At 49.1% G+C, this 12,502-nt stretch overlaps 1 protein-coding gene across 1 annotated transcript in view; it reads right to left on the bottom strand.

Moving 5' to 3' along the window:
- LOC114565298 (complement C3) overlaps positions 1–12,502 on the bottom strand; it is a 43,265-nt gene that overhangs the window by 6,707 nt on the left and 24,056 nt on the right. The window contains exons 23-34 of the mRNA XM_028593255.1: positions 12,380–12,443; positions 12,190–12,279; positions 11,868–12,071; positions 11,481–11,556; positions 11,194–11,353; positions 10,986–11,081; positions 7,895–8,045; positions 5,730–5,815; positions 3,860–3,937; positions 3,622–3,754; positions 233–261; positions 1–13 (exon numbers count right to left, since the gene is read on the bottom strand). The exon at positions 1–13 is cut by the window's left edge and continues 50 nt beyond it. Coding sequence (XP_028449056.1) covers positions 1–13; positions 233–261; positions 3,622–3,754; positions 3,860–3,937; positions 5,730–5,815; positions 7,895–8,045; positions 10,986–11,081; positions 11,194–11,353; positions 11,481–11,556; positions 11,868–12,071; positions 12,190–12,279; positions 12,380–12,443 — 1,180 coding nt within the window. The remainder of the gene's footprint in view (positions 14–232; positions 262–3,621; positions 3,755–3,859; positions 3,938–5,729; positions 5,816–7,894; positions 8,046–10,985; positions 11,082–11,193; positions 11,354–11,480; positions 11,557–11,867; positions 12,072–12,189; positions 12,280–12,379; positions 12,444–12,502) is intronic.

The raw sequence follows: 12,502 nt of genomic DNA, 5'->3' as shown, positions 1-12,502 counted from the left end.
TTATACTGTTGATCTGGTGGATTTAAATATGCAAAGACACACACACACACACACACACACACACACACACACACACACACACACACACACACACACACACACACACACACACACACACACACACACACACACACACACACACACACATGCATCAGCAGAAAGAAACATACAGAAAACATCAGTCATGATGATATTAATGTGCCACTACACATTTGTATGTGTGTCTTCTCACTTTAGATGTTCTGGTCTTGCCACTCGGCTTGCCGCTGGTCTTGCCGGTGGTCTCGCCTCTGGTCTTGCCGCTGGTGTCGACGCTGGTCTCGGCGCTGGACTTGGCGCTGGTCTTGGCGCTGGTCTTGGCGCTGGTCTTGCCTTTGGTGTCGCCGTTGGTCTTGCCACTGGTTTTGCCACTGGTTTTGCCGATGGTCTCGGCGCTGGTCTTTCCGCTGGTGTCACCACTGGTCTTGCCTCTGGTGTTGGCGCTGGTGTCACCGCTGGTCTCACTGCTGGTCTCGCTGCTGGTGTGACTGCTGGTCTTGTTGCTGGTCTCGCCGCTGGTCTCGTCTCTGGTGTCGCCGCTGGTGTGACCGCCGCGGTGACCGCCGCGGTGACCGCCGCCGGGGTGAACGCCGCCGGGGTGAACGCCACCGGGGTGAACGCCGCTGCCGGGGTGACCGCCGCTGGGGTGAACGCCACCGGGGTGACCGCCGCCGGGGTGACTGCCGATGTAAATGCCGCCGGGGTGAACGCCGCTGGGGTGAACGCCGCTGGGGTGAACGCCACCGGGGTGATCGCCGCTGCCGGGGTGACCGCCGCTGCCGGGGTGACCGCCGGTGTGAACGCCACCAGGGTGACCGCTGCCGCTGGGGTGACTGCTGCCGGGGTGACCACCGCTGGGGTGACCGTCACTGGGGTGACCGCCGCCGATGTGACCCCCGATGTGACCACCGCTGGGGTGACCGCCGCTGGGGTGAACGCCACCGGTGTGAACGCCACCGTTGTGAAAGCCACTGTTGTGAACGCCACCGGTGTGAACGCCACCGGTGTGAACGCCACCAGGGTGACCGCTGCCGCTGGGGTGACCGCTGCCGGGGTGACCGCCGCTGGGGTGAACGCCACCGGGGTGATCGCCGCTGGGGTGAACGCCGCTGGGGTGAACGCCGCTGGGGTGAACGCCACCGGGGTGATCGCCGCTGCCGGGGTGACCGCCGGTGTGAACGCCGGTGTGAACGCCGGTGTGAACGCCACCAGGGTGACCGCCACCAGGGTGACCGCCACCAGGGTGACCGCCACCAGGGTGACCGCTGCCGCTGGGGTGACCGCTGCCGGGGTGACCACCGCTGGGGTGACCGTCACTGGGGTGACCGCCGCCGATGTGACCCCCGATGTGACCGCCGCTGGGGTGACCGCCGCTGGGGTGAACGCCACCGGTGTGACCGCCGCCGATGTGACCCCCGATGTGACCGCCGCTGGGGTGACCGCCACTGTTGTGAACGCCACCGTTGTGAACGCCACCGGTGTGAACGCCACCAGGGTGACCGCTGCTGCTGGGGTGACCGATGCCGGGGTGACCGATGCCGGGGTGACCGCCGCTGGGGTGAACGCCACCGGGGTGAATGCCACTGGGGTGAACGCCACCGGGGTGAACGCCGCTGGGGTGAACGCCGCTGGGGTGAACGCCGCTGGGGTGAACGCCACCGGGGTGATCGCCGGTGCCGGGGTGACCGCCGCTGCCGGGGTGACCGCCGGTGTGAACGCCGGTGTGAACGCCGGTGTGAACGCCGGTGTGAACGCCACCAGGGTGACCGCTGCCGCTGGGGTGACCGCTGCCGGGGTGACCACCGCTGGGGTGACCGTCACTGGGGTGACCGCCGCCGATGTGACCCCCGATGTGACCGCCGCTGGGGTGACCGCCACTGTTGTGAACGCCACCGTTGTGAACGCCACCGGTGTGAACGCCACCAGGGTGACCGCTGCTGCTGGGGTGACCGATGCCGGGGTGACCGATGCCGGGGTGACCGCCGCTGGGGTGAACGCCACCGGGGTGAACGCCACTGGGGTGAACGCCACCGGGGTGAACGCCGCTGGGGTGAACGCCGCTGGGGTGAACGCCACCGGGGTGACCGCCGCTGCCGGGGTGACCGCCGCTGCCGGGGTGACTGCCGGTGTGAACGCCGGTGTGAACGCCGGTGTGAACGCCGGTGTGAACGCCGGTGTGAACGCCACCAGGGTGACCGCTGCCGCTGGGGTGACCGCTGCCGGGGTGACCACCGCTGGGGTGACCGTCACTGGGGTGACCGCCGCCGATGTGACCCCCGATGTGACCGCCGCTGGGGTGACCGCCGCTGGGGTGAACGCCACCGGTGTGAACGCCACCGTTGTGAACGCCTCCAGGGTGACCGCTGCCGCTGGGGTGACCGCTGCCAGGGTGACCGCCGCTGGGGTGACCGCCGCCGATGTGACCCCCGATGTGACCGCCGCTGGGGTGACCGCCGCTGGGGTGACCGCCGCTGGGGTGAACGCCACCGTTGTGAACGCCACCGTTGTGAACGCCACCAGGGTGACCGCTGCCGCTGGGGTGACCGCCGCTGGGGTGACCGCCGCCAGGGTGACTACCGATGTGAACGCCGCCGGGGTGACCGCCAGGGTGACCGCCGGTGTAACCCCCGATGTGACCGCCGGAGTGACCAGGATGACCCCCGGTGTGACCGCCGCTGGGGTGACCGCCGCTGGGGTGACTGCCGCTGGGGTGACCGTCGATGTGACCACCGATGTGACCGCCAATGTGACCGCCGGAGTGACCAGGATGACCCCCGGTGTGACCGCCGCTGGGATGACCGCTGCCGGGGTGACCGCTGCCGGGGTGACCGCTGCCGGGGTGACCGCCAGTGTGATCGCCACCAGGGTGACCGCTGCCGCTGGGGTGACCGCCGATGTGGCCGCCGCCGATGTGGCCGCCGGAGTGACCCCCAGGATGACCGCCGGTGTGACCACCGATGTGACCGCCGGAGTGACCAGGATGACCGCTGGTGTGACCACCGCCGGGGTGACCAGAGAGACCGCCGGAGTGACCGCCAGGATAACCGCCGGTGTGACCCCCGATGTGACCGCCGGGGTGACCGCCGCTGGGGTGACCGCCGATGTGACCGCCGATGTGACCGCCGGAGTGACCACTAGGATGACCGCCGGTGTGACCACCGCCGGGGTGACCGCCAGGGTGACCGCCGGTGTGACCACTGCCAGGGTGACCGCCGGTGTGACCGCCGATGTGACTGCCGGTGTGACCAGGATGACCGTCGGTGTGACCGCCGCCGGGGTGACCGCCGCCGGGGTGACCACCGCCGATGTGACCACCGCCGATGTGACTGCCGGTGTGACCAGGATGACCGTCGGTGTGACCACCGCCGATGTGACCACCGCCGATGTGACCACCGCCGATGTGACCACCGGAGTGACCAGGATGACCGCCGGTGTGACCGCCGCCGGGGTGACCGCCGCCGAGGTGACCAGAGTGACCGCTGGAGTGACCGCCGCCAGAGTGACCGCCAGGGTGACCGCCGGAGTGACCGCCAGAGTGACCACCGGTGTGACCACTGGTGTGGCTGCTGGTCTCGCCGGTGCCCATGTTGAAGTTGTATTTGTCAGGCTTTGACTTGTCTGGCAACCAGATGTCCACATTCAGTTTATTATCCCCAGATTGATCTTTAACATTAGTCCAGTACGCCGCTAAAGCCTGGTACACCATTATAGTAGCCTAGAGAGAGAAAGCATGAAGGATGGGAACAAGTTTTAGAAGAAATATAGGTTATGAGCTAACATAAGCTGCAGGTATCAAGATGGAGAGAGGGGTCTGTGTTACCTGAGTTGATCCATAGCCTCCATCAGTCTCCACCTCATAGCTGAACCATGTCACAACAGGTCTGGCATCTTCAAATTCCTTTATTAGCAGAAGGCAAGTCAATGGTTAAAATGGTCTGCGGTTGACTTGACTTTAGTTCCTCTAGAGATAAGTCCTGATTCTTTTACAGTTATACTTTAGATTGTAATATGCCATTTTCCAAAGCCTACCATAGAGATTCTTAATCATGTGTTTGTATTATGACACAATCAAACAGCAGAGACTTGAAACTTCTCTGATAAAATGACAAATTACATGTCCTTGTTTTTGCCACATTCATGTCATTATTGTGTGATTATGGAGAGCAGGATGTTCAAATCAGTCCCTGTTTTTTATAACTATGTCATGATATATATATATATATATATATATATATATATATATATATATATATATATATATATATATATATATTCACATTATGATTAAAGACTCTTTTGCAAGTAAGACCTAGTCAAGACAAGGTTACATACCAGTATCCAACAACAATAAATTACAACAGCAACAGTAGGTACCATAAAAATTATTTCAAGTTTAAGTTATAAATAATTTAAAGAGATAAGTGTCTCAAGTTTGAGCTTGGCCTGCAGACCGTTCCAGGACCAAGGACCGTAGTAGAACAGCCTTGTTTTACCAGCCTCTGTACTGATAAGAGGTACTTTGAACTGGAGCCGTCTATAAGTCAACTCCATACTAAGTCATTACAGAAGGGGAAGAAGAATGCCTTCTATATATTTATATATAATCATAAAGTGCTCTGTGAAGTGGTCACCAGTAATGTAAAAGGTCGACATGCGCCAAATTAATACATGGAAAAATATAGTTACTTTTTCTGGGATTTGGGGTGTTATTTCGTGTCTCTGGTGCTTCCACACACTTACAAACTTTGAAAAAAAAAAACATCCATGCTGTTTTGAGTGTGATATGGGTTTCTGAATGTGTCGTGCCTTCAGTCTCTGGGTGAGCTGTTCACAATCTGCACGGCTTTCTACGTCACTAGCCAAAACGAGGGGCCTAGGGGTGTAAACGCCGCCGTGTGAACGCCGCCGGGGTGAGTGCCGGTGTGACCGCCAGGGTGACTGCCAGGGTGACCGCCGGGGTGACCGCCGATGTGACCGCCGGAGTGACCGCCAGGATGACCGCCGGTGTCGTGCCTTCAGTCTCTGGGTGAGCTGTTCAGAATCTGCACGGCTTTCTACGTCACTAGCCAAAACGAGGGGCCTAGGGGGCTAACCGTTAGCATGCTAGCGCTAGCATGCTAGCTCGTTCTCAATGGCAAAACACTGCTACAACACCTTAATTCATCCTAATCTACAAAATAAATTGTATAGAACTACTTACATGTCCCTGTTTTGCAGGTATTCCATGCAAAGTTGGAAGTGTGCCCTCATTTAGAAGAAGTCGCTAATCCTGCCTTGTACAGACGGAAGATGGAGAAACAGATAGCTAGCTCATGTAATCCTTACCTAGCTACTGCGCATGTGCGACTAACAACAAAGATGTTACAGAAGTTGAGAGGTCTCACTCTGTAGCTAAAACAGAGACCTGACATAGGGTGAAAAGAGGAGCTGCAGCAATGTGCAGTACAACAAAAAGATGGTGTTTTTTGAAAATTAAACCATGTAAACCTATTCTGATACAATCTCAAATTACAATTATGAACCTGAATAATATGGCCACTCTAAAACTGAGGCAGTTACATTGAGAGACACTTTCACCGACTTTTGTTTGCAAACCCACTACCCTTTCAGTGAGGTAGCATGGATGAGGACTCAGTTGTATGTTTTCTGTCAGAGTCCTGATTAGACATACTGAAGTGGGACATACTCACCTTGGCTTTGACCAGAGCGAGAAGAGCGTAAGCTGTGGCCTCCCTTGTGTAAACATATCCCTTAGGTGTCGGCCAGTGGGACAAGTCTGAGGAAAACATACACAAAAATCTTTATATTACTATGCTTTACCTGAAACAAGATTCATTCACTACTAATTCCCCAATTCCTGAACTTAAAATATTGAATTGTGATCTCTATTGTGAATAGATAGATAAAATATAAAATAAAGTAAAATCTGCTTACTTTAAATCATTTTAACTAATCGTTCTATCGTAATAAGGGCATTTAAACGTAAAATATATAATTTTCTGACGCTAGGGGTCTCTAAATCAAAACAATGGATGACGTTGTGTTGTGGCATTATGGGAGTTGTAGTTTAATACATATGCCGATTAAAATAGATCTGTTTTTTTTAGATAGGTTTATCCATTACAGTTTTATCCTTGTTACGTTTAGTAACGTCTATTCATGTCATTCTGATAAAATAGCTGCAGTTTCCCCCACATAATTATTAAAATTAGATGCGTCTTCTATCTATACAGCTAGCTAACGTTAGCTGGCGAACGTAATCATGGGTTAGCCTAGTGCGGTTTAACTTTACCTTGATCAAAACAATTATACTGAAAAAACCTTCATGAACGTGTTGAGCGAACAATTCTTCATTCAGACAACTGATTAAACGATATAAATATACAACCATGCCTGCATGGTGTTTGGTGCCTGGAATGCGCAGCTACAGAAAGAAGAGAGGACCTAGTAATGACCGTAAGTTACCACCGATTACCAACAGGTGTAGAACGATGCAAACAATGGCTCCACTATTTACATGATTCACAGTACTTGATTTACAGCTGATATGTGAAAAGGTGCACAACCTTATTTAACAGTAATTTAGTTTTACTGCGAACCGTCACAGGAAGTGCTTTTATTTTGAAGTAGGCTACACGGAAGTTGTATGTTCTGTACTCTTGCTAGCTTACTGAGATGAACGTGAGACACTAGATGCAACATGCCCATCAAGCTCACATTCCTGTTTGTAAAACTGCCACATATTGAACAGTAAATGGTCACAGTAAAAGACAAGCGTTTTTGGTCTTAATTCAAAGCCATTCCACCAAAGGCATAGTTGCTCTCCACGGCTGATAAAATGCAATGATATTACGTGTAGCAAGCCTCAACATCAATTCCCGACATGTTTATATCTGTCAGCAGCTCGGACACAGCTCTGAGCAACTGTTGGCCGCGCTGACGTACCGTCACCTGGTTGGCTCTGACCACGGGAACAGAAACAGGACAGCTCACTTCAATGCAGCGTAATAGCTCCTGAAAAAAATGTCCATCTCGCAAATGTATCTGTCTCTGCAGTCATCTCAACCATTGAATACAGCAACAGGAAATAAAAACATTTTTCCTGTGAAGAAATGTGTCGCGGTGTTGGTGAATTCTTAAAAAAACAATACACCACCAAAATTTGTGTTAAAATGCGTTGTAACTTGCGTTACTGAGATTGTAACTTGCGTTATTGAGATTGTAACGAGTATAATATTACCGAAATGTACCGTATTTTCCGGACTATAAGTCACACTTTTTTCCTACTTTGGCTGGTCCTGCAACTTATAGTCAGGTGCGACTTACATATCAAAATATATATAATTTAACATGTTTTTACATGTTAATTCATACTGAAAACATTACCTACAGCCGCGAGAGGGCGCTCTAGGCTTGTGACAACTATAACGCTCCTAACGAATCCTATCGAAAAATACGGTAATTAGTAATTGTGTTACTGTTGTAATGCGTTACTACCAACACTGGAAAGCACCAACATATTTACTGGGAAATCTTGCCGAAGATGGCTACAGCAGGCACAAGCATTCAGAGATGGTTGGAGGTAACAGCAAGGGTTTGCGGAAACATCTGCTGTGCCCACTCTTTTTAGAAGCAGGAGAGCCCCGGGAGAAGCCAGGCCGAATGGAGGTAAATTGTTCTTAGTTAAAGATAGTTGGATTCAATTCATAGCTAAAATCCAATATTGTGTCTGCTCTTTTCAGTACTGTTACAGTAAAGTTATTATTCGTGGATGTGTAGTATTTTTGTATCTATTCATCACATCATATATTCTGTTTCTGAATTTTAGTTTAAAAATGTTGCTGTGTGACGATACCTGGGGAAACAAACTTGTAGAGGATCTCCTTGTTCAGTTTGTTTTCGTTCGCCAAGGCACATGACGTCATGGCAACAGCATATGGGTTGGTGAGGCGGGGAAGACGGCTTTCCAGATACTTCACTGCTTTGGCTATACTGCCTGGCAGACCCTGGACAGAAGGAATAAACAGGGTCAGATAACAGTAGTGAATCTATTTCAAATATATCCACTTCTGTTCAGGAATGCCGTATAATTTAAACCTTGGACAATAGCTGAGACTGGATTGAAAGGCATCTTCGACATATCAACAATCAAACAATCAAAATGAAGCCTCTTAAGCACCACTTGTGTGAGAGAGGTGTCTGTGGTGTGAAAATGGGATGTTTTTGTTAATCTGCTACAGTATTTAAAAGCAGATATGTAGACTGTAAAAGAGGGGTCACTTTTTATAAACAACCTTTAATTAGCAAATTTGTCTCCAATTTAAATGTGTCAATTGTTTCAAAAGAATCATTTTAGCAAAATTGATCATTCACTAAACTCCTCATTCTGGGGAGCTGGGGACCTTTTGATCCAGTATGGGAATCTGGTAGGAGCAACAGTCTTCATACAAGCAGTTTTTAGGGCCCGAGCGCCGACAGCGGTGAAGGCCCTATTGAAACTGAAGGAATTATTAGGGCCTGAGCGCCGACAGCGGCGAAGGCCCTATTGAAAGTGAAGGAATTATTATTAGGGCCCGAGCGCCGACAGCGGTGAAGGCCCTATTGAAACTGAAGGAATTATTATTAGGGCCCAAGCGCCGACAGCGGCGAAGGCCCTATTGAAACTGAAGGAATTATTATTATTAGGGCCTGAGCGCCGACAGCCGCAAAGGCCCTATTGAAACTGAAGAAATTATTATTATTAGGGCCCGAGCGCCGACAGCCCCAAAGGCCCTATTGAAACTGAAGGAATTATTAGGGTTCCACGCTCCGTTGGAGATGTGAACCTTTCATTGCGGTTCACATCTCCAACGGAGTGTGGAACCCTAATAATGTTTTTCTAAGGATTCTTCTTTTTCTTCTTCCAACTACAGCCTAAACCGTACATGGTGGGGGGGTTATCATTTTCAGGACTGGTCCAAAACCTCAGGTGCAATAATTGACCCACTTCCACCACTAGGTGGCGCTATAGCAGATAAAACGTGTTTGGCCCTATAACTCCCACACCGTACACCCGACATTCAAAACCATACATCTACACGTTCCCTGGATCCAACTGAATCACGTGATATAAGCCACGGCCATTTCCACCTAGACTTTTATGCGTGATATATCAAAAACCTACTTTTTCAAACTCCTCCTGGACCGTGCGACCAATCTGCACGAAACTTGGACCATAGTATCTTCAGACTGACCTGACCAAAAGTTATAAAAATAATTTTTATACAATAAAAATTGCGCATATAACGCACTAACTAATTTGTGTAGCTAACTATGAAAACACCAACTTTACCATATCTCGGTCAAACTAAATGCTATCAATGCCAAACTTTAGATGTGTGTTTAAAAAATTTAGCCTGTGCAGTGCGTTTAACGTAGACTCTCAACACTTGGTAAAAATATGTAACATGTCATGATGTACAAAAAACGTCATTAGAGCCATACCCTAAACCCAACAGGAAGTCTGCAATTTTGATTTCAAAGTTCGAAATTAGTGCGATTTTTGCAATTTCCACATGTCGTACTTTAACTCTTCCTAGAGATTTCATCTGATCAACTTCAAATTTGGTCTGTGCCATCTTAAGACAATAAAGACGAAAAGTTGTTAAAAGAAAAACTTTTCGTCATAGGGCGTGGCCGTGGCGGGGCAGCCATTTTGAGTGTTTAGCAATGAACTTGAGTGTACGTTGTCGTATCTTCCCGAAATTTCTCACGATTGACAAGGGTCCAGGCCTGAGGACACCTACAGGCCAAAATTTACTTTTGGTCATAGCGCCCCCCGCTGGCAACAGGAAATTTGCTTTATATGACAGACATCATCCGATTTACATGAAATAATGTGTGGTCTACATGTGATACTGAGCTGCCCCCTACACTTTAACCATGCTCACTTACTCAGGCCACGCCCCCTTTCATAACATTTGAACCGTTTAAGGTAGAGTCTTGTGTGAGGTGTCATTGAAATCAGCAGAGAGTTCCTTCTTCATTGATGATGGTTTGGCCCGCCCCCTATGCTTCAGCCACGCCCCCTTTCATAACATTTGAACCATTTAAGGTTGACCCTTGTGTGAGGTATCAATGAAGTCAGCAGAGAGTTCCTTCTTCATTGGTAATGGTTTGACCCACGCCCTAAGCTTTAGCCACGCCCCTCTTTATAACTAATGACCCGATTGATGTAAACCCTTCTTTGAGTTATCATTGAACTCAGCAGAGACTTCCTTCTTCATTGGTGACGGTTTTGCCCGCCCCCTATGTTAAAGCCACGCCCCCTTCATACATGCTGACCCATCTAAGGTAGAGTCTTGTGTGAGGTATCATTGAACTCAGCAGAGACTTCCCTTTTAATGGGTGATGGTTTGACCTGCCCCCTATGCTTTAGCCACGCCCCTTTTCACAGCTAATGAACCGTATAACGTAGAGTCTTGTGTGAGGTATCGTTGAACTCGGCAGGGAGTTCCCTTTTCATTGGTGACAATTTGCAGTGTCTGAGTGCCGCACAAATGCACGGTCACAAGGAGCGGCGTCTGCCGGTAACCCGACACGCGAAGAGGCGCGAGGGCCCATCCATCGCTGCTCGCAGCTTTAATTTTTAAATGTTTTCTTAACATTTTAAGAAAAATGTAAAGAATCAATAAAACAATGTCTTTGTCTGGTCTAACGTAGGCTGCAATCATTAGCATGTCTGAGAAACATTACCTACAGTGGTAACTAAATTTTAATTCCAAGGCAAAAAAGCACATCATTACCCAACTACATGAACTTAAGGGGCTAATGATAATGTTTAAAAAAGACTACGATGATTAACACATTAACTTTGTGTCGCTCAACACTAGTGTGGAGTCAGTAAATGAATAACTGAAAGAGGTGAGGGAAAAAGAGAAAACATTGTTTGCAGATTAAATACTCACATTAACACTGGCAGAACATATGGTGCGAGTCTCCTGCATGGCAATGAGGCAGAAGGCCGTCATGGAGGCATCTGAATCTGTGCCTGCCACATCACCCTACACACACACACATTTTTTCATATTCATATATGAAATTGTATTCATCTCGATCAGCTGTTTTTTTGTAGCACCAAAATTAAGATTATATGTCAATGAAATCAGTACACACAATCATCTCTCCGTGGATAACCGTTCCAACTTCTTTAAACGAGCTGTTTGGTTGCTGTGCGTTGAGAATCAGAAACCTGATTGCTTCACAGATGTGTTGGGTTTGCACTGCCAAGAGTGTGCTAGCCATGGCAAACACCTTGGCAACATAAGCTGTCAGCCTTAGAGAGGAGAGGAAGCTTAATTTATTCACACATGACAAACACCATCCTCACATTGTCAGAATCTAAGTTAGAGGAGGATGTGCAAACAATTACATATGAGTTCATGGATGTTTGGATGCCTCACCAGGTGCTGCTATGTTGATCCGGCCAAACAGCAAAAGACCCATCCTTTTTACGGAAGACAAGCTCATTCTGGTAGCCTGGACACAAACAACACACAACCAGTTTGAGAAGTCCTGTTACATTCCGTGATTATAGCATCTTTCATGATTCTGCTGGCATAGGTTTTTGTTTTTACTGACAACCCTGTTTAAAACATGATCTATGAGTCTATATGTTGCTGTCAGACTATTGAGTGTCCCTAGCTTGTATATGTGGGGCAAGGATATAGCATACATTACTGTCTACCACACTGCCTTTTTTGATACCAATTCTATCAAAAACTTTAAAATCCCACACAAATTATTACGATTTCTGGTATCTGTGCAATTAAATACATCTCTGAGCCCACCGGTCTTGATGTGTTGGAGGGCTTCGTCACGTTTCATTTTGCCAATTTCTTTCCACTGTATGGTTTTGTCCAAATATGTGACTGCAATGACTGGTAGGGTCATGCCGACCATGTTCTGCTCTCCACAGCCGCTGGGCTGGACGATCATCTTACTCACAGAGTCCGCGCTAACGGTCCTCACCAAACGATGAACTTGATTTTTCCCTACACACACAAAACATAAACCCCCACCACACACAACAATTTACACTCATGCTAAGTTCATTGTACAGGCACTGTATGACATAACCCAAATATGCCCAAATATAACATAATATCTGACCTGTCACTGAGATCTGTGTGCTAGTAGGTGTGTTTCGGACCAAATCCTTTTTAAGAATTCCACTGTTGAGAGTTACTTCTTGTTTACCAGCTAAAGTGAGAAACAGTGGGCAAGTTGGGGGATCAGGTAGAAAATGGTAAAAACATTACTAAATGACTACATAATGTGGCTAATTTATGGGTGAACTCACCTACACCTTTAGTAGTGGGGTCTAGGAGTATAATCTGAGAAGATTTAACCAGTACGCCTTCAGGCTGAAAAAAACAACAGTGAGGACAAACATTACAAATAACAACTATTTCGGAGCAATATT

The sequence above is a fragment of the Perca flavescens genome, chromosome 2, assembly GCF_004354835.1.
Source record: "Perca flavescens isolate YP-PL-M2 chromosome 2, PFLA_1.0, whole genome shotgun sequence".
Lineage (NCBI taxonomy): Eukaryota > Metazoa > Chordata > Actinopteri > Perciformes > Percidae > Perca > Perca flavescens.
Note: the sequence above shows the minus strand (reverse complement) of the source record. Positions and strands in the feature narration are given on the sequence as shown.